This window comes from Brachyhypopomus gauderio, unplaced genomic scaffold (assembly GCF_052324685.1).
Source record: "Brachyhypopomus gauderio isolate BG-103 unplaced genomic scaffold, BGAUD_0.2 sc143, whole genome shotgun sequence".
In the NCBI taxonomy this organism is placed as follows: Eukaryota; Metazoa; Chordata; class Actinopteri; order Gymnotiformes; family Hypopomidae; genus Brachyhypopomus; species Brachyhypopomus gauderio.
The window spans coordinates 330729-354312 of NW_027506964.1; the positions used below are offsets into that span (position 1 = coordinate 330729).

The 23584-nt window shown below is 43.7% G+C and overlaps 2 protein-coding genes across 3 annotated transcripts; one reads left to right on the forward strand and one right to left on the reverse strand.

The window, feature by feature from the left end:
- Positions 1–1969: 1969 nt before the first annotated feature.
- Positions 1970–10891, reverse strand: LOC143500378 (NIPA-like protein 2). Of its 2 annotated transcripts, none has more exons than XM_076994497.1 (12): positions 10757–10891; positions 9466–9558; positions 7157–7225; positions 6897–7065; positions 6485–6544; positions 6212–6333; positions 5726–5822; positions 4720–4858; positions 4517–4605; positions 2827–2890; positions 2600–2694; positions 1970–2513 (listed from the first exon to the last, which is right to left on the reverse strand). In XM_076994497.1, the coding sequence occupies exons 2-12, from the start codon at positions 9469–9471 to the stop codon at positions 2407–2409; spliced, it is 1017 nt and encodes a 338-aa protein (XP_076850612.1). In that variant the 5' UTR covers positions 9472–9558; positions 10757–10891; the 3' UTR covers positions 1970–2406. The 2 variants fall into 2 exon arrangements, with proteins under 2 accessions (XP_076850612.1, XP_076850613.1); XM_076994498.1 differs by having other exon boundaries at positions 10794–10859.
- Positions 10892–13906: 3015 nt separating this feature from the next.
- LOC143500372 (delayed-rectifier potassium channel regulatory subunit KCNS2-like) lies at positions 13907–16412 on the forward strand. Its single transcript, XM_076994486.1, has 2 exons — positions 13907–14185; positions 14505–16412. The coding sequence occupies exon 2, from the start codon at positions 14544–14546 to the stop codon at positions 15975–15977; it is 1434 nt and encodes a 477-aa protein (XP_076850601.1). The 5' UTR covers positions 13907–14185; positions 14505–14543; the 3' UTR covers positions 15978–16412.
- Positions 16413–23584: the final 7172 nt, after the last annotated feature.

Here is a 23584-nt window from a genome sequence, read left to right on the forward strand (position 1 = left end):
GTCGAATGTACCATTCTAACTGCATGGGGGTGCCCAAGGATGCTGCTAAGAATTAGTTGTTACATGAAATGTCTTTGTTTTCATTATATATAACCTTTTGTCAAATAAAATCATCCTAATTTCTGTTAATAAATATTTTTAAGTGATGTGTGCGCATCTACAATAGGCATCTTCCTTACTACACATTAATAAATCACACCCTGCAGTTGCACAATCCAAATGAGCGGAGCTGAACACGCTACAGGATAGTCAACATCTGAGATTATAATGGCTACTAAAAAAACTTCAAAAGTATTTTGAAAAAGATAAAGATGAATCAAAGTAAAGTGCAAGTTATGTCATCAACGTCTTTCATTTCGCACGACAACAACCAACATGGCATACCATTTAAAACGCGTAAGGCGAAAAACGTCTGTGTCTCGACAAGTAGGTCTATAAACATTTTTTGTTGTTGTTTGTTACTTGAACCATTCCTTGTATTTTTTTGCTGTTGTGTGGCATTTTAAAAATATTTTCAGGCAGGCATATTTTATTTAAAATATTTTTAAATGTGCACATTTTGCACAGTGCCTGTCTGACAGTTCGATATACGCAATGCGCACTGACGGTTAATGTTCTCTAACGTTTCATAAAAAATAAATAAAAGCTGAATAAAGCCAACCTACCGTGTTTATTCATTTATCTGAGTGTTTTAGGTTTTTACTTTGAAGAGGAAAAAAGTCCTGAATGAGAACGGGATCCCGTTTAAGGTGCTCAAAAAAATAAATAAAATAAAAACAAACACATTAGAATATTAGTCGACTAAAGGGAAAAGCTGACGAATCAGATTCGACTATGAAAATCCTTAGCTGAATACACCCCTAGTAGCAATGGAAGCTAATACCATGCCTATGAATGCTTGGGCCTAATGGTAGCATATATAATGAGAATAATATGGGGGCCAATACAGATCCTTGTGGGAAACCATATTTTACTTTTTTGCATTCTGAGCATCTTTTCTCAGCCAGTGCATGGTAATTAGACTCTGCGTAATGCTGATGTCCACATATAACACATTGACAGGGAGCTATACCTCTTTGCTCTGTGGTTGGGGAAAAATGGTGAAAGGTGTTGTGCATCTGTCCTCAAGGGAAGATGCATTAACTGTGGTCTGCATACACACCAATGTGCATTTGATCTCCTTTTAATCTTAATTCCTGGTTTGGAATAAAGCTGTATTCATCAACCCACTCTATGTACTCCAATGAAAAAGCTGCAGAAACATCTCACCCACCCTTGACCCACTGACACCTACACTATACTGGGTACATGCACTACACATAAGACGTGCCTCTAAAGGAGGATGGGACCCCTCTTGAGTCCTTAGTCCTCCAAGGTTTATTCCTTAATTCTGCCCAGAGCCATTTTTATTGGCACTGTCACCACTGGCTTGCTCATTAGGGATTAGGACTCAAACATTTGTAAAGCTACTATATGACAACATGTAAAATGTACTAGCGCAATGCATTTTAATTTGATTTTTAAAAGCTTTCCCAAAATGTAAGTAGTAACATATCATCTTAAATACTGGGCATGTACCATTAATCTATTAATTTAATTCTTAATCAGGATGCTGTCATGCAGGGTGACGTGCCAAAGGTCATGCCCATGTAGGTGGTCACGCCCATGTAGGTGGCCCTAATGCAGGTCAAACCGATTCAGAAGGTATTATTTAACTTTTTGTTTAGAATATTCAAAAGGAATACCAAAGGAATTTAAGGAAATTTTTGGAAAACATTGGAAAATCATTGATATCACCATATTCTGTAGTGGACAAGTCTCTGTATTGGCTCTTCCAAGTCCCTCCCACTGTAGCACTGCTCCATAATGAGGGCTGCACTACATTCCAAAGTGTCACCTTAGGGTCTCCAAACTATGCTCCAAATCCAACTGAGACCTTTAGCAGAAAGCAGACCAAAACATCTTCATCTTATAGTACAGTAGTTTATTACATCTCAGAATAAAATAAACAAAATGTAAACATTACTAATTTCCTAAAAACAAATTAGGGAAAGTTTAGCTATTAATAAATACAGTTATTCTGAATGAAAGTGCTAACCTCTGTTTAAGGCTCGATGTCTTAAGAGCACTATGTCAGCTCATATCTACCCAGGGCTCATACAGACCAGAGTGATAGAGCTGATTTCTGTTGCTTGTTTTGTCTTTCAGACCTTAATAAATGTGATCATTATGAGCCAACAATCAGGACTTCTCTGAGAAGCTTGATACAGGCCACATTCAGTACTCACACAGTTACCATTGGACATTTCTCTTGTCTTGCACACATATACACATCTTACAATTTTCTTGTCGCTCGTAGTACAGTCTAGTCACTGGCCACGCTGCTGCGGTACACTAGATGGCGCTCTAAGAGTCATCTTGCTGCACTCCACTGTTGCACACAAATTTGGAGGCCAGAGTTCCATATTTACTATCCTTTGTTTCTGGCTGCACCTTATCGGAGCAGCTCTTACCTGTAAAAGAGAACACACTGTCCTGCATACGAGTCATAGAACAGGTCCTCTGCTGAGAAATGGCATTAGAGATTTTTTTAACACACCTGGAATTTGCCCCATAGATATGAAGACTCTGTCCATTTTGATTTTGGGTCGACTTCGAGCAATCAAAAACACTCCAGTAAACGCTAACAAGCACCTGAGAACAAAACAATCAATAAAGAGTAATATACTTCAAATACTGTACATAAGACAAATCTATGAACACGCTGACTCTTGAGTGGAGCATGTAGAGTGAGATATGACTAGTTATATTTAATGCATAACTTACCCAAGAACAAACATGATAATGTATATCAGTGATAAACCATAGAACTCCTCATAGAATAAAATCCCTGGAAATAAATGAGCATATTTTTTAATCACCACTACAACGTATTGCAGTATAACACTACTGAATTATAGATTTATATATTCATAGATTTATTTTTCATAACATAAATAGAATACTGATTTAATCCTTTTGAAGGATTACACAACACCAACATACAGGCCCACAAAGTGAAGCCCCATATCATCCTTCTGTAACTCTATTGTCAAATTCAGCAGTGAAGGTTTAATCTGAACTTTAAGGGGGTCCCACACTGCTCATACCACCCAACCTAACACATCATATGAAAAGTCTTTTATGTTAAAGTCTCTACCCCCTAAAACGTATACATATGGTCCATGCCATCTCTGGTCACTTAGTGTCATCAGCTTGAGGAAGGAGGACATTATTTTCTTTATAGAGTATGCAAAATCTGATTCCTTTACATTCCTTTCACTAATTCTCTCACATTAAGTGAGATGAGCTTTTAGATTTAGTAGATACACTGGACATGCTGTCCATTATACTAGACAATAGAGTACCATGCACAGTATGTTTTCACATTGGAAACCATTAACCATAATGATAAGTGTACTTAGATTATTTATTTACTTTAGAGAATCAAACAGTTCCAAGGACCACCATTAGGCATGAAGGTTGTTTTATAAAGGATTCAAACAGCAGACAAACAACATGTGTTTAATGAGCAAAAAGAGAATGAGAGGGAGTGATGAGTCATAATGGGATTTTGGTGCATGTGTGACGTGATGCTATTTTGGCTTTTGTGTATATGTGTGTGTGTATGTGTGTGTATGTGAGTGTGTGTGTATTTGTATGTGTGTGTGAGCAAGTTCAAGAGAGATGACATGTGACTGTGTGTGTGTGTGTGTGTATATATGTGTGTGTGTGTGTGTGTGTGTGTGTGTGTGTGTATGTGTGTGTGTGTGTGTGTGTGTGTGTGTGTGTGTGTGTGTGTGTGTGTGTGTGCAACTACACTCATAATGTGGATAATACCATTTGCTTTTATTAAATTGATTGGTTGAGCACACAGTGCTAACAATGATGGTTCATTTTTGAGTGGCTGGTATAGTGGTAAGAAGTGAAGAGTCATGTTGGTGTGTCATCTTCAAAATCTCCTTCCTAATTGACATATTCTGCATCTGTGACACCACCAGTTTCCACTGTACTGTGTCCACATTCCTGCTGTCCAGAGTTATAAGCCATACGATTATTTGTCTTCTACAGCAACAAGCTCGAAAGTCTTGGATATGATTCTGTATCCTCATTGGCTCAAGGTTACATTTTCAATACAGCCTCAGATAAAACATCACAAAACAGTCTGCTACATTCACAAACACACATGCAGTATAGCAGCTACTACTGCAGTGCGTGGTTCACAAGCCAATCCGAGCACTCATATTAAGGTGGTAATAAAAACCTTGATGATAAAGCAGATCTCAATGACACTGCTTGCAACACATTGCGTCACACTACATCACATGTCCCTGTGATTGTAATTGGTGAAGTCAGACAGACCTGCATGTCACCTTATGGATTTAAGCCAATCAGCATCAATGATCAGATGCTGCACATTTCAGAGCTGGGGGTGCGATAAGTGACAAACTCAACTCAACAGTGTTGAATGCAATACCTGCTACTACAGCACTGGCTGTGAAGAAGACATAATTGATTGGCACAATCTCTGTGGCATCAAACATCTTCATGGCCTCATTAAGAAATCTGCAGAAACAGAATGAGGGAGATACATTATAAACACATTTGCAAGAGGGTTTGGATTTTGAATTATTAAGAGTTTAATTTGAGCATTGCATTTCAGAAATCTTGGAGACTCACTTAATCTGGAAGGCACAGGAGGCTACCATGACAACGAACATGATATAGAAGATAGGGTAGGTGAGCTGCAGATGACTCCCACGCACCGTCTCTGTGAGCATCCCAGACACGGCCTTCACCGAGATCACCGTCAGAGAGGCTGCAGTTCACACACACACACACACACGTCCGCACGCACGCACGCACGGATACACACACACACACACACACACGCCCGCACGCACGGATACACACACACACACACACACACACACACACGCCCGCACGCACGCACACACACACACACACACACACACGCCCGCACGCACGCATACACACACACACACACACACACACACACACACACACACACACACACACGCCCGCACGCACGGATACACACACACACACACACACACACACACACACGCCCGCACGCACGCACACACACACACACACACACACACGCCCGCACGCACGCATACACACACACACACACACACACACACACACACACACACACACACACACACACACGCCCGCACGCACGCATACACACACACACACACACACACACACACACACACACACACACACACACACACACACACATACACACACACACACGCCCGCACGCACGCATACACACACACACACACACACACACACACACACACACACGCCCGCACGCACGCATACACACACACACACACACACACACACGCCCGCACGCACGCATACACACACACACACGTCCGCACGCACGCATACACACACACACACACACACACACACACACACACACACACACACACACATACACACACACACACGCCCGCACGCACGCATACACACACACACACACACACACACACGCCCGCACGCACGCATACACACACACACACACACACACACACACACACACACACACACACACACACACAGTTCTGTTATGCCCTTTGATGCTGTGTCTGGGTATGTGATGGTGATTTAAATGCAGCACATGGTGGTCGCTCTGCTCTCTTACCCAGCAAAGCCACAAGGAGCATCACAACCATGATGTGTTTCAGGTTCCTGCACTTGTAGAGGTAGAGCAGGATACTAAACAAAACAACCTCAAAAAACTATGGGAGAGAAAGAGGGATAAACAGAATAACTGGAGCAATGAAAGATTAATATGATATACAGAGCTGTGCTGTGTGCAAGTAGGGAAAGAGAATCCCAGCTGTGACCTTGTAGGTGGAAGAGAGAGAATGTTACAGAAGATTTTGGTTTCTTGAATTTCTTTGTAATTTCACAAAACACAAATCCATTTTGAACACAAATTGTACATGGAAATGTATCTTCTTGCTATTTACCCAGAAGGATCTCAAAAACATTTCACAGCCAGTCAGTTTGGAATATGTATGTATTCATAACACTCTTACAAGTCTCTGAAATGAAGACCAAAAATACTGCTCTCAATGCATCTAGGGCAATGTGACAGGCAATGTGAACGGGTGAAAAGACGTACGAAATAGACGAGGAACTGCCAGCTAATAAGACATCGCTCTACCATGTTGGCTGTCACATGGGGGGCAGAGTGTGGGGCAAATGTCACCAGCAAGTATGTGCCTGTGAGAGCAAGAGCGCCCCCTGTGGGAAGAGAAGAGAGACCACACCCCATGACCCATGTTTACCATAAAGCCCTAACATTAAATTACAGTCATTTAAACAGGCTTACATGTTAAATCTCTCTTAACTCTAATAGTATGAGACTTGGTGAGAAGAAACCTGTAGAACTCACCCAAAACGTCTGAGGCTCGTAACGTCTCCTTAAGGAACACCACAGATATGATAGCACTGGCTACACATGAGGACAGATGTGTAAGACCATGTGTGAAGGTGAGAGATCCTCTTTATCATTATAATATTTCAGCCCTGGCAAGATATCCCATACATCTAAATTCTGTTTGACTTTGTGAGAGTGGGTACACTCTAAAAGTCACCAACACCTTTTATAATCTATCCAGCATTATACAGCACATTGAGAGTCACCAATGCCTCTTCAATAATCTCTACAGCACTGTCCAGCACACTGAGTCACAAATGTCATTTTAATAATCTTCCCAGCATCATCCAGCATACTTAGTCTCCAATGTCATTTGAAGACATCTATCGAGCGCTGTACAGTGTATTACTTGCAGAGGAAGTCTTACCGATGACGGACACACAACCGAGCGGAGCAATGAGGGAGGCTGGAGCAAATCCGTAGGCCGCAAAGTTTCCCAGCTCCCCAAGCCCCATGAGCAGGATGCCACACCACCAGAGGCGGCTGGTGTAGTATGGCCTGGAGCCCCGCTGGGACTGACGTATGTGGGTGTACTTCTGTACGGAGAGCAGTGCTTAGCAGATGGAAGCTAGCAGCTAGCATACAGCAGATTATCCAGACTCATGATTTGTGTAGAGTCACACCAACCTGTATGTTCAGTGAGATACTGATGAGGAAGTTGCCACATATTGCGATGATGATCCCCAGGATATATATCTGAAAACACATATACACACCCAACACAAACATCAGTAATATTATCTCACCATCAACACTGTTCCATGGTACCTACTTATTATTCATATGACCTTTATTTAACCAGGATAGTTCCCACTGAGATTATAAATCTCAAGCATGTCCTGGTGTACCTTTGAGTGTACTGTTTGCCAGAGGAACTAATCTTTGCTAGCGCTGCTGGCTTAAGAGTGACTTACAAATGTGAAAATAGGTGATATTGCTTTGACATTAATGAAGCACTGGACTTAAAAATGAGCTATGAGGGTACAATAAGTACAACTGGGATAAACTCAAACTCATGTTCACATATATCCAAACTGTACAGAACGCTGAAGGGTCCTTACAAAATTAGCTTCCTGTATGATGTGACACAGGCTTGGGCCATAGAATTTTTCTAGTAATCTAAGGTGTTGATGCTATAGTCTGTCCAATCTGCTATAGTCTGTCCACATCTCTGCAGTAACATACATACATTATGTATGTATATATATATGTTAGTGCAGAGATGATGCCAATACTGGATTATACCTGCTCATCTGTGACAAAACATCTGAAGAAATGTCCCAGACATGCAGGCAGATAAGCTCATTCTGTTCCAGTGCACATACTCGTCACCTACCCTGGACCCACTGTGGAGCTGTTATGAACTGGCTACATGGATTACATACTGCATGATGACATACAATGAGCTGAAAGTTATTTCACACTCTCTCACTAGAAGACCACTCAAAAATCACAACCTTCCAAATAATTACTCTTGAAATATTAACATTAATACATCAACACTTCCATTTGTTTGTTATAGAAGACCACTGCTGCTTAGCGTAGATATAAATTTGTATTTTTTTTTTTAACAAATGTACATAACGAATCATTTGAGCAGAGCAAATGTTTTGATGGACACACACACACACACACACACACACACACACACACACACACACACACACACACACACACACACACACACACACACCACCACCACCCGGTGGGGCCAGTGCCCATCTCACGCTTTCCACTTCATAGCAGGGAGTGCCAGCAGTAAATACTGCTTACCAGCCAGCACGATTCTTACTCATAACATAAACATGAACATAACCATGAAAACGATCGTGGAGATTGCTACTCAAAACATTAACATCTACTGCCAACACTCATCTTCAGTCAAACTTAGTGGGCAATAAGCATCATTTGCTGAAAGCATAAATACTGCCATGCATTCAGCATTAGAGGATGGCAGTGAGGGTACTACAAGTCCCATAATTCCCTCTTCTACTTTCCAACCGCCTTACTGAACTGCACACAAAAACACAAGGAGTGATGACACAAATGGTGGTGTGAAACAGGGCAAACCAAACAACCAGGGTACATCTGAATGTGTGTGTGTGTGTGTGTGTGTGTGTGTGTGTGTGTGTGTGTGTGTGCACTGTGCTGCATTGTGATCTGTGCCGACTGAACCTTCCTGCAGCAGTGAGTCAAAGGTTTGTGGAGTGCCGTATGAGGGCAAACATCTGCGCTCTGCCCAAACAGTTCTGTTCCCCACTTCAGCCTTTAGCTCGCAAACATGACATGGCTGAGGCTGAGCTAGCTTATACGGCTGAGGCTGAGCTAGCTTATACGGCTGAGGCTGAGCTAGCTTATATGGCTGAGGCTAAGCTAGCTTATATGGCTGAGGCTGAGCTAGCTTATACGGATGAGGCTGAGCTAGCTTATACGGCTGAGGCTGAGCTAGCTTATACGGCTGAGGCTGAGCTAGCTTATACGGATGAGGCTGAGCTAGCTTATACGGATGAGGCTGAGCTAGCTTATACGGCTGCTTGAACGTCAGTGCTGATCTAAGACATGGTACAGGCACTCACCCTACAAGGTCATTGCATTTTGTGACCACTGTCTCAACCATTACAAAAACATTTTTTTATGTCAATCTCAACATTAGCTTACATTTTACTGCTTACAGAACAGGTTGAAATCTTCACACACTTATCAGCTGTAATATATTATGGGTGTTGGTTTGGCCTGAAATTAAAATATGTAGTTTGAGATGAGATGTCAGATATTAGTTTTGTCTATCACAGTTCAGACACTAGGCTATTGTCTGGGTAAAATATTTTGGATAGATGTAGGAGCTCCAGTTAAATGTTTTCCGGCACTGGAAGTTGTAGTTTGAGTCAAAATTTTAGTCATAGTTTGAGTGGTAGTTTGAACGGTGACTTGTGTACCTCCATGATGGATCTTCAAGTGTAGCACCCACGAGGCATCAGGGAGTGGAGTGAATATCTCACACTGCCGCACACACTACCTCACACAGTGAACTGTGAAAGTAGCAATAATAAACATAAATTCAGAAATCTCACAAGTCTCTTCTGTGTTAGCAGTTACCCCTGCCTGCTAACATAGGAGTCTATTGTTAGTACATTCCTTTTGGTGATGCGATCACATGTGACGTGCCATTGCATCGCTAACAATGTGAAATCAGTCCATTGATCTTTCTTTCATGCCCTTTCCACATCTCTCACGGTCTCTGTCTCACATTCTCTAACTTTCTCCTCAACCACTCATCATAAATCCGCTAGTGGCTTAGCAGCACTAAGAGCTTTTGGTGAACACAAACAATAAGACTCACATTTCGAGCATGAGACCAGTGACAGTCACTTTACAAGTCCCCCATAAATAAAGATGTTCACATTCATGTTCTTGACTCAATTTGCTAGACTTCCTGTCAACACTGATAATTAAATATCAAATAATCTTGATGAATGAATTTATTTACTATTGAATTGCATTACCATAATATAATACCATGTGTATTATTGCAGTGCCAAAGACCTCTAAAATCTATAATGTTTTAAGAGATTTTAACACATCTGGTTAACGTTAGAATATCAGTAATATTAGTGAAACACTGATAAACAACATATATAATAATAAGAAAATCACACTACACACAATACCCCCAAGAATACACTACACACAATACCCCCAAGAATACACTACACACAATACCCCCAAGAATACACTACACACAATACCCCCAGGAATACACTACACACAATACCCCCAAGAATACACTACACACAATACCCCCAAGAATACACTACACACAATACCCCCAAGAATACACTACACACAATACCCCCAAGAATACACTACACACAATACCCCCAAGAATACACTACACACAATACCCCCAAGAATACATTACACACAATACCCCCAAGAATACACTACACACAATACCCCCAAGAATACACTACACACAATACCCCCAAGAATACACTACACAGAATACCCCCAAGAATACACTACACACAATACCCCCAAGAATACACTACACACAATACCCCCAAGAATACACTACACACAATACCCCCAAGCAAGAAGCAATCTACGAAATCAAGCCGTCCCATTGCAGACAATAATGGAATATAAAATGCTACAGGCCAAAATGAAGATTCCTATTTTAATCCCATGCTCAGAGTTATTGTTAATGTAATAAAATAAAAGGACTACCTCTAACAAAGCAGATTCTATGCGCCTGAATACATACAGTGCGGCTGGTGGGAAGGAGCCTGAGGTCTTGGACAGAGTGAGAGTGTGTGTGTACAGGCTGACTCTTTGGACAGAGTGAGAGTGTGTGTGTACAGGCTGACTCTTTGTGCAGGAAAGGACAATAGTGTTCTGTGCTGTTGACCGACTCCAGGCAAGGGAAGAGAAGGCGGGGTCTGCCCAAGCTGTGGAGGAGGAGGAGGAGGAGGAAGGCGCACAGTGGTCCACCAGGACTGAAACCAGCAACTACCAGGACACTGGAGCTATTATCTTAGTTACTGCTTCCCTGCCTATCCCACAGCACCACGAACATACTGTGTAAGCAAACATGTGTGTGAAAGTGTGTGTGTGTGTGAAAGTGTGTGTGTGTGTGTGTGAGCATACATTTGTGTGTGCATTCGTGTTGAGGTTAATTGTGACATCTTATTAATATGTCCAAAGTAGGGTTTGAAAACATTTACTAGTAGATACTAGTAACCAAAGTGCTTTATGTGTATTTGTGTAGGTGAATTTATAATGTAAAACCACAGTGAGATGCCATGGGACATGGGATCATTTGCATCACAGTGTGCTGTCAAATTTAAAAATACTCGAGAAATGCAAAATACTCACAAGAAGAGAGAAAATACTTCAGGAAATATTTGTTAACTCAAGTAATAACTAAAACAAAGCTACCAATAAACAGCACTCTGTAAACACCCAACTCTGTCTGGAAATCACATTTGCCTGACTCTATAATTATATGTCAGAAATATTCCTACTTACAGAAAAAATTGTTTTCAAGAGCCCTTTTCTAAATAGTAACCAAGAACTCAAACTTCTACATCATCGTTTCATATTTTATTATTAGCTAATATAATACAAGTCAGGAAATTGCAAAGCATTGGTTTTTATGATAAATAGATTTAATATCCAAACTCCATTAGAATATTTTATTTACTGTCAGCATGACAACAAATATTGGCCACAATGAACGTAATGTCGAAAAAAGAAGAAAGATATACAAGATACTTGAATACAGAATACAGATGCTGAACTGAAGATGCTCCGACACACAGTATTCATATCAAACTTTCAGATTTAATAAAATTGCTTATCCTTGTATAAATCTTTGCGGAGGTCCAGAGGGAAATGTCTCTCCAATTTTGTTTGAACAAACCTACATAACTAAAGTCATAATTTCAATATAGTTTAATATATTCCTTTGAAAGTCAACATATAAACCTATAAACCAGTCGGCATAACTCTTACATATCTTCATCTTAAAACAATTCCTTTATTGTAACTTTCCCCAAATCGTAACTACAAGGCCAGCTCATCCTCCATCTGGTGTCTCCACCGTCAGGCGTGAAAAGGTGGACGACCTCTGTCAATCGACTGGTCCAGATACAAGCCATGATACATGAGTTTACTCAAAGGATTATGGACAACTACCTAGAAGGACTGGACACTGTTACTATATAAAACCACTGGATATAAATACACTTTCAGGTGTAAATAAAACTGGGGTCAGGGGTGTTCATTGAAAGAGCAGCTTTCCATTTTATGGTTAGATGTTTAGATAAAAAAAACTAGGCCTACTAATGTTTAGAAATTAATTTGATTAGCATTTATGTGTATAGAAACCCATTTGCAGATCAGGTTCACTGTAAACTCAGGACCCTAAACTTTAAAGATATATGATCTAGGTGAAATATGGTTTCATTCCAAACGTTATTCCAATAATACTACGATCGAACATCATACCTTAGGTTTTTTTTAAAAAGATTACCCGTTTATTTTTTCCTATCACAGTCATTTACAGCGAGAATGGAAGTTACCTAGACACACAGTACGCGGTCTATTTCTCCTGCCATCTTGTGGACGATGTGTAGAAACGTGAATATTGACGGTCATGTTTAGTTTAGTTTACTGTGTGTGTCCATACTAACAACGCCGTTGGTTATCAGATGTCGCCACTTTGCTATCTGTTAATTGGGACAGCTGGAGTTGGTGTGAGTCAAATCTGGTAAGTGGACAAGACGAGTAGCTCCTGGATTTAAAACCGCATGTTGTGTTTACTCCAGGCTGAGTGAAGGAGTGTGTGGGTGAGTGAGGAGGAGAGAGAGGAGGAGGGATGGCGTGATCAGCGTGTGTGTGTGGGTGCGTCAGTGCGTTTACCCTAGCCAGATTGGAAAGACGAGTTAGGCTTGTGTCACGATTATTATAATTTTAGTTCTTAATAGCATTAAACTTAACCAAGCACATTTGCGATGCACATTTTTTGGAGATATTGCTTTTCTAACATAACTTCCCAACTATGTAAATTCACGAATCACGAATGTCAGAGTCGCTCCTGAACTACAAGCAGAAGGTAAATAAAAGGCAGCGTTTTAATCATGTATTTATTGCTGTACATTGTTCAGTGAATATGTGGCATTACTGGAAGAAGTCCACGAGAACATTCATGTCCTTTTACCTGTTTACGCCGAAGGACCACCTTTTAGAGAGAGGGGGGGAGAGGGGGGGGGAGGGAGAGAGAGAGAGAGAGAGAGAGAGAGAGAGAGAGAGAGAGAGAGAGAGAGAGAGAGAGAGAGAGAGACACTTCATATAATAACGTCAACAATAGGCTATGTCTTTACAAGAGAAATATAGCGCATGAAAAAATGTGGAAGCCAGAAATAGGTGCACTATTGCTACTCCTCGTGTTGTTACCGGTTATAGGATACGGGTGGGTGGAGGCCAAGCTGCTGCGACTCTAGAAGGTGGTTGGGGTGTGAATGTGTGAACCTGTGCAAGAAGACACTTCATTTTAATAAACCTCGCGTGACTTACATGTTTTGCAAAATAACAGAATCGCGTTCCTGCAATAAGCAATCTTTTTTCTAACACACATTAAAACTATGGTCTATAAACTACGGCTAAGCTGGTCTATAAACTAGTCTGTGTGTCAGTTTCTTCATTCCTCCTGTAGATGTTAAGAAGATGAGCTATCAGTTGTTTTATATATTCTTGTCGTTGTGATGTCGTTGTCGCTCCTACCAAAAGACCAGACACTGGCGCGCGCGCTGCGTCCACGCGCGAGCTCACGGCGCTGTCCATTTCAGAACCACTCGCAACATTTGCGTAGTAGGACGTGTTGCTGCACCTGCACCTGCAACGAGGCGCCTGAAGATCCTGGGTGACTCCTCCGTCTGCAACAAAGAGCTGGGAAATCGTAGGACATCGTTTTCTCAAAGACGTGAACCTTCTCGTCAACAAGGGAGAGTATGCTGTGGGAAGGGAAGCTTTCAGACTCAAACAATGAGAGGCTCAGAAGGGTTTTTGCGGCTTGAGTGAACACTGTGGCAGACGCTCCACCCGTTCGTGGGATCACCGTACTCATTTCTACCGTCGAACCACAGCCGTTTTACAGTGAGTGTAAACTTGGTCATTCAAACACATGGAAGTATGTCTTGTCGTAAAACTGAACGGAAGGTTTAAATATAGGCTAATCCCATTTTGCGTTGCTGTTTTACTCTGTAATCGATCGGTCTCATTTACAACGAAACAGCTGAAATGTTTATATTGTTGATGACTGCCACAACTTTGCTATAGGGCGAGTGGAGTTCACTTCTTACAATGAGAATAGCGCTTAGTTATTTTTCCATAATTTGTCAGTGTACACAGTACACGATTTGGGAAAAGGATTGTCCAACAACCGCATCCTTGAATTGTCTTTTTTCCTCTTAAGATCTGCAAGCAGTCGCACTCACGAGAGAAGCGTCAAGACATGACTGGACAGAGTCTGGAGGATTTAAACGGAGATCATTCCGAGAATAGCGCTATACGCATTAATGTCGGAGGTTTCAAGAGGCGACTTCTCTCTAACATACTGTCTCGCTTTCCTGAGACGCGACTTGCTCGTTTGCTGCGATGTCAGTCAAAAGAGTCCATCCTTGAGCTGTGCGACGATTACGACGATGCCGAAAAAGAGTTCTACTTTGACCGGAACCCCGCGCTTTTTCCTTACGTTTTGAATTTCTATAACACCGGCCGCTTGCACGTTATGGGAGAACTTTGTATTTTTTCATTCAGCCAGGAAATTGAATATTGGGGCATCAATGAGTTTTTTATCGACTCGTGTTGCAGCAGCACTTATCACTGCAGGAAAATGGAGCCGGTCCGAGAGGAGTGGGACGACAAAAGTGATGCAGGAAGCACAACTTCATCCTTCGATGAGATCTTAGAGTTCTACAGCGACGCTGCCAAATTTGACAAGCAGCTCCTGGGGAGCGTTAGGAGGAAGATCTGGCTCATGCTGGATAACCCCGGTTACTCCATACCCAGCCGTATCATCAGCGTCTTCTCCATCCTGGTGGTGCTGGGCTCCATAGCCACCATGTGCATGAACAGCATGAGTGAGTTCGCTCTGCTGGATGGCCAAGGCCAGCCTCAGGAGGACCCCCGCTTCGAGGTCGTGGAGCATTTCGGGATAGGCTGGTTCACGTTCGAGCTGGTCGCTAGGTTCGTGGTGGCGCCAGACCTTCTGCACTTCTTCGAGCACCCGCTGAACCTGATTGATTTGGTGTCCATTCTTCCCTTCTACCTCACGCTCCTGATTGACCTGGTGGCCGAGAGCAGCCCTGCGCTGGCGAACCTGGGCCGCGTGGCACAGGTGCTCCGCCTTATGCGCATCTTCCGGATCTTGAAGTTGGCGCGCCACTCCACGGGCCTGCGATCGCTCGGCGCCACCCTGAAAAACAGCTACAAGGAGGTGGGGTTGCTGCTGCTGTACCTGGCTGTGGGAGTATCGTTCTTCTCTGTGATGGCCTACACCATCGAAAAGGAGGACAATGACGGACTGACCACCATCCCAGCCTGCTGGTGGTGGGCCACGGTCAGTATGACCACGGTGGGTTACGGAGACGTGGTTCCTGGGACGATCGCAGGAAAGCTCACCGCTTCAGCCTGTATCCTTGCAGGGATCTTGGTGGTGGTCCTGCCCATCACCCTCATTTTCAACAAGTTCTCGCTGTTCTACAAGAGGCAGAAGCAGCTAGAGATTGCTATGAGGAGCTGTGATTTTGATGAGGGCATTAAAGAAGTTCCCTCAGTGAACCTTAGGAACTACTACGCCCATAAAGTGAAGTCTCTCATGGCCAGTCTGTCCAACATGACTCACAGTTCCCCCAGTGAACACAGCCTGAACGAGTCACTGCACTAACTCAATGAACTGACCGCCATCTCCTCTATATAAACTGTCAACTTAAGTACAGAGCATCCTGGTTTGCCAAATAGTTCTGTCCTTCCAGCAAAACAGACTCATTTGATATTTTCTGGATTTTCTGAGTCTAGTTTAATTGCTTTGTGTATCTGTAACCATGACTGAGATGGACAGTTATTTCCTGTCTGTTGATACTGCACTTACTATTACAAAATGCTGAACTGGATTCTCTCTGCCTACACTGGTTAGACTCACCCCATTTAACACCAACTGACCACCACAATCCCCACAGCTTTAATGACATATGTTTTATCACACTAGGCCCAGTATTTGCTTAGTCACTGAAGTACTGACATCCTCCCATTCTCTACCTCAGTGGTTTACATATCAGTTATAACATTCAGACTCTAATGTCTGTACTAAGCAAAGTACATAGTGTTGTCATTACTAATATTTTTAATATATATATATATATATATATATATATATATATATATATATATATATATATATATATATATATATATATATATATATATTAAAATATAAAATTTTCATATCTTCTTTGTATGCAGGAACATATTTCTCCTGCTGGTGGTGTCTTACAACTTCCGTGTTTAGATGTTGTACAATGGAAATATGGTTGTTATATCACACGTAGTTCCTAAATCAAGTAAAGGAATGATAACATTTTTATAAATAATTTGTCTTGAATTTGATACATTCTTAAAATTCTCTGGAGGGTACAGAGCCTGGGGTGACTGTCTGATCCACTGTCTGATCCACTACCTGATCCACAGCTATGGTCTGAAGGCCTAAAGAGGAAACAGAGCAGGTGCTGGATTAGAGTGGGCAGAGTATGACAGGTTCTTACTATTACTCAGCATTACCTATGGGTACTGTTACTTCCCCTAACACACTCATGGCAATGTCAGCTTGGTGGTGGGTTGTGTTAACCAACATGCCCATGGCTAGACTTAATCTTAATCTTTATCTTAATCTTAATCTTAATCTTAATCTTCTGGTAATAAGAAAGCAGAAGTGTGTTTGTTGGATGAAATTAAGAAGATGCCTTCAGCATAAAAACAGCAGCATTTGTGCATATATTTATGCTGAAGCCATCATTCACCAAATATACAGAGTGGTTCAAGCTAAATAACGTATAATAATGTAAAAGACTAACAATGCTTGATGCACACAAACCTACACATGATCGATATGGATCCATCTCTTCCTAAATATTCACAGCAAAGCTGACACACTAAATGTTTTATGACTGACAAGCAGACATAGAATTTTGACATGGTTCTCCAATGAAAACTGCTGTCAGCCATGACATATCAGCGTGTAGGTGGACACATACAAAGAGCTGGTTTATCTAGCCACCTGACAAGCAAATTGACTGGGCACCATGTTGTATTTGCAAGCGCGCTTGGTGTGCTTTAAAAATGCACAATCAAGATGAAAGAGATCAAGCCATGCTATCAGCCAGAACTGATAGGCCTAGGGTGGTTTATCGCCGTAAAGGAGCCAGAGTGAATAGCCATCCGTCATGTATAGTTGAAATATAATTTTCCTTATTGATTTTCCTGCTATGCTGCAGTATTATTAGGTATTGTAAGGTATTAGGTTGTGTATTAAATATAATGTAATGTTGTAGCCTTTGCTTTGTGGTTATAGTTATCCAGAGTTAAGATTCATTTGGGGATAAACTGGATTGTATGTGAATGCTAATGTGTTTATGTGTTGACTCTTCAGCCAAGACAAACATACATACATGACCTGGGTTTGTTCACTGGCATGTAAACAAAGATTTGGGGCCACAATTGGTCACCTTCTTCTGCACACACATTGTATGACTGTACATCAAATGTACTTGTATCTTGAGCTTTGAGTGTTGCGGTGTGTATGGGAGCAGTTACATCCTGACTTAATTAGTAAGCTTAATTAGTAAGCTTAATTAGTAAGCTCTAATTAATCCAAAAGGGAATCTAACAGAGGTGTGTGCAAGGCAGGACTTCCATGATTATCCTCACCCCAAGATCCTTAGAGTAATTTAACAGACCAGATTTACTGAAGTTTGCAGTCATGAATTCAACATTTTCTACCAAATCAGTAGCTAATGATGCTGCTACTTTTCCCATATCAGCTCTCACATCCAGCAATCGCTTTTGCCCTGCCACGAATCAGGACAAATGATACATATTTCAGAGCATGATACTGTCAGGTAGAACCAGGTTTTAGGATATTGGGTGATACTGAAGTGTCTTGGAGATTCAGGTATAAGGCACAAACTAACAACGCTGTCGTCAATATTAATTTTCTGTCATCATTTGTATGCATTGCTTCAGTGTTGTATTAAAATGTAAGTGATTTTCACTTAAATTGAACTCTGGAACATCTTTCAAGATCTGAAACAAACTAATCAGAGGTGTCAATTCCAGGTTCAGAAAGGATTTTGCTCAAGCTTGCTAAATTTTCTAATTAGTGCAATCCAGTTTAGCACTGTCGCCTCACAGCAAGGCGGTCTGGGTTCGATTCCCAGTCTGGGCTGCTCTGTGTGGAGTTTGCATGTTCTCCCTGTGCCTGCGTGGGTTTCCTCCGGGTACTCCGGTTTCCTCCCACAGTCCAAAGACATGCGTGTTAGGTTGATTGATCACTCTAAATTGCCCGTAGGTGTGAGTGTGCGTGTGTGTTGGCCATGGTGTATCCTGCCTTCGCCCGGAGATGCTGGGATTGGCTCCAGCCCCCCGTGACCCCGACTAGTGGGATTAAGCGGTTCAGATAATGGATGGATGGATGGATAGTGCAATCCAGGTAAAATTAGTGGAATCAACACAATCCAGGAAGCCTGAGCAAAATCCTGGTGAGGACTTTTACTCTCTGAACCTGGAATTGACACCTCTGAAACTAATTCAGTTCTATTCTGCTAATCTGGTTAAACAAATAATGTCTACTCGAAGTTTTAGTTATGTCTAAAAAGTATTTACTTGTCACGAACGAGGAATGGCAGGAGGCAGAAACGAGTCACAAACACGCAGTTTGTTACAACAAAAGGCAACTACAGAAAGTAGCGCTAAGCAAACTTTCAACATGCAACAAAGCAAACATGAAGCAGACTCATAAAGACAAAGCACGGGACAGGACTACACCTACATACGGGACAGGACTACACCTACATACGGGACAGGACTACACCTACATACGCCCAAAGGGAGGGGCTGTAACAGGCCTACACCTACATATGCCCAAAGGGAGGGGCTGTAACAGGCCTACACCTACATACGCCCAAAGGGAGGGGCTGTAACAGGACTACACCTACATACGCCCAAAGGGAGGGGCTGTAACAGGACTACACCTACATACGCCCAAAGGGAGGGGCTGTAACAGGCCTACACCTACATACGCCCAAAGGGAGGGGCTGTAACAGGACTACACCTATATACGCCCAAAGGGAGGGGCTGTAACAGGACTACACCTACATACGCCCAAAGGGAGGGGCTGTAACAGGACTACACCTACATACGCCCAAAGGGAGGGGCTGTAACAGGCCTACACCTACATACGCCCAAAGGGAGGAGCTGTAACAGGCCTACACCTACATACGCCCAAAGGGAGGGGCTGTAACAGGCCTACACCTACATACGGGACAGGACTACACCTACATACGGGACAGGACTACACCTACATACGCCCAAAGGGAGGGGCTGTAACAGGCCTACACCTACATACGCCCAAAGGGAGGGGCTGTAACAGGCCTACACCTACATACGGGACAGGACTACACCTACATACGGGACAGGACTACACCTACATACGCCCAAAGGGAGGGGCTGTAACAGGACTACACCTACATACGCCCAAAGGGAGGGGCTGTAACAGGACTACACCTACATACGCCCAAAGGGAGGGGCTGTAACAGGCCTACACCTACATACGCCCAAAGGGAGGGGCTGTAACAGGCCTACACCTACATACGTCCAAAGGGAGGGGCTGTAACAGGACTACACCTACATACGCCCAAAGGGAGGGGCTGTAACAGGACTACACCTACATACGCCCAAAGGGAGGGGCTGTAACAGGCCTACACCTACATACGCCCAAAGGGAGGGGCTGTAACAGGCCTACACCTACATACGCCCAAAGGGAGGGGCTGTAACAGGCCTACACCTACATACGCCCAAAGGGAGGGGCTGTAACAGGCCTACACCTACATACGCCCAAAGGGAGGGGCTGTAACAGGCCTACACCTACATACGCCCAAAGGGAGGGGCTGTAACAGGACTACACCTACATACGCCCAAAGGGAGGGGCTGTAACAGGACTACACCTACATACGCCCAAAGGGAGGGGCTGTAACAGGCCTACACCTACATACGCCCAAAGGGAGGGGCTGTAACAGGACTACACCTACATACGCCCAAAGGGAGGGGCTGTAACAGGCCTACACCTACATACGCCCAAAGGGAGGGGCTGTAACAGGCCTACACCTACATACGCCCAAAGGGAGGGGCTGTAACAGGCCTACACCTACATACGCCCAAAGGGAGGGGCTGTAACAGGCCTACACCTACATACGCCCAAAGGGAGGAGCTGTAACAGGCCTACACCTACATACGCCCAAAGGGAGGGGCTGTAACAGGCCTACACCTACATACGGGACAGGACTACACCTACATACGGGACAGGACTACACCTACATACGCCCAAAGGGAGGGGCTGTAACAGGCCTACACCTACATACGCCCAAAGGGAGGGGCTGTAACAGGCCTACACCTACATACGGGACAGGACTACACCTACATACGGGACAGGACTACACCTACATACGCCCAAAGGGAGGGGCTGTAACAGGACTACACCTACATACGCCCAAAGGGAGGGGCTGTAACAGGACTACACCTACATACGCCCAAAGGGAGGGGCTGTAACAGGCCTACACCTACATACGCCCAAAGGGAGGGGCTGTAACAGGCCTACACCTACATACGTCCAAAGGGAGGGGCTGTAACAGGACTACACCTACATACGCCCAAAGGGAGGGGCTGTAACAGGACTACACCTACATACGCCCAAAGGGAGGGGCTGTAACAGGCCTACACCTACATACGCCCAAAGGGAGGGGCTGTAACAGGCCTACACCTACATACGCCCAAAGGGAGGGGCTGTAACAGGCCTACACCTACATACGCCCAAAGGGAGGGGCTGTAACAGGCCTACACCTACATACGCCCAAAGGGAGGGGCTGTAACAGGCCTACACCTACATACGCCCAAAGGGAGGGGCTGTAACAGGACTACACCTACATACGCCCAAAGGGAGGGGCTGTAACAGGACTACACCTACATACGCCCAAAGGGAGGGGCTGTAACAGGCCTACACCTACATACGCCCAAAGGGAGGGGCTGTAACAGGACTACACCTACATACGCCCAAAGGGAGGGGCTGTAACAGGCCTACACCTACATACGCCCAAAGGGAGGGGCTGTAACAGGCCTACACCTACATACGCCCAAAGGGAGGGGCTGTAACAGGCCTACACCTACATACGCCCAAAGGGAGGGGCTGTAACAGGCCTACACCTACATACGCCCAAAGGGAGGGGCTGTAACAGGCCTACACCTACATACGCCCAAAGGGAGGGGCTGTAACAGGCCTACACCTACATACGGGACAGGACTACACCTACATACGGGACAGGACTACACCTACATACGCCCAAAGGGAGGGGCTGTAACAGGACTACACCTACATACGCCCAAAGGGAGGGGCTGTAACAGGACTACACCTACATACGCCCAAAGGGAGGGGCTGTAACAGGCCTACACCTACATACGCCCAAAGGGAGGGGCTGTAACAGGCCTACACCTACATACGTCCAAAGGGAGGGGCTGTAACAGGACTACACCTACATACGCCCAAAGGGAGGGGCTGTAACAGGCCTACACCTACATACGCCCAAAGGGAGGGGCTGTAACAGGACTACACCTACATACGCCCAAAGGGAGGGGCTGTAACAGGCCTACACCTACATACGCCCAAAGGGAGGGGCTGTAACAGGCCTACACCTACATACGCCCAAAGGGAGGGGCTGTAACAGGACTACACCTACATACGCCCAAAGGGAGGGGCTGTAACAGGCCTACACCTACATACGCCCAAAGGGAGGGGCTGTAACAGGCCTACACCTACATACGCCCAAAGGGAGGGGCTGTAACAGGCCTACACCTACATACGCCCAAAGGGAGGGGCTGTAACAGGCCTACACCTACATACGCCCAAAGGGAGGGGCTGTAACAGGCCTACACCTACATACGCCCAAAGGGAGGGGCTGTAACAGGACTACACCTACATACACCCAAAGGGAGGGGCTGTAACAGGACTACACCTACATACGCCCAAAGGGAGGGGCTGTAACAGGACTACACCTACATACGCCCAAAGGGAGGGGCTGTAACAGGACTACACCTACATACGCCCAAAGGGAGGGGCTGTAACGTGACAATACTCTCACTGAAATGTGTGTATCAAGACATGCCTTTAGCATACAGTACACAAATATTTACATGCTCACTGTCTGATGTTTAATAGTGGAGCTAGTAATTTTTATACATGCTTGTCTTTCAAAATGCGTAGAAAAGTAGAGCAAAGTATTCTAGTCAGGCACTGGATTAACTTTATAAACTCAGGGGAAACTGAACTAAATCAGCTGGTTCAGTAGTGACATCATTCACATTCAGTACTGAATCCCCACAGTATCTGTTACAGGTCATCCAGGACGTCTTTACTAAAATGTCTGTGTCATACTCGACTCTGACACTTAATTTGATAAATACATAGATAATACTACTAGGATAGCTTTTCTACATCTCTGTAACATTGCCAAGTTAAGAAATGCATTATCACAGGATGATGCAGAAAAATTGGTACACGCCTTTGTTAGCTCCAGATTAGACTACTGTAACTCATTACTGTCAGGATGCTCAAATAAGAATCTAAATAAATTTCAAATAGTTCAAAATACCTCAGTCAGAGTTAGAACTAGAAAATTTGATCAAATCAGGCTAGTCCTGTCAGCCCTGCATTGGCTCCCAGTTAAATTCCGTATTGATTTAAAATAAAGCACTGCACGGGCTTGCTCCTGATTACATCCAGGAACTTATCTCCTATTATGAACCTCAATTAATTAATTGAGTTCCAATAATTTATAAAGTAACAGCAGGGAGAAAAGCTTTTCTCATAAGGCCCCACAACTATGGAATAACCTTCCAGAATGTGTCCGGGACTCTGACACAGTCACAATCTTTAAGTCTAGGTTGAAAACCAACCTATTTGGTTTAGCGTTTGATAATTAATATCCCCCCTTAGATAAAGGTACAGATCCAGGGGTTTATAGACGAAGGGTTTTATGGTAGACTGGGGCGCTGGTGCTGTCGTCCTGTCACTGCTCGTGGTCACTCAAGTTTGTTGATGGTGTAGTGGATGGATGCCAATGTCTTTCAGATCATTCTCTGTAAACCCTAGAGATGGTTGTGCCTAAACATCCCAGTAGATCAGCAGTTTCTGAAATACTCAGACCAGCCCATCTGGCACCAACAACCATGCCA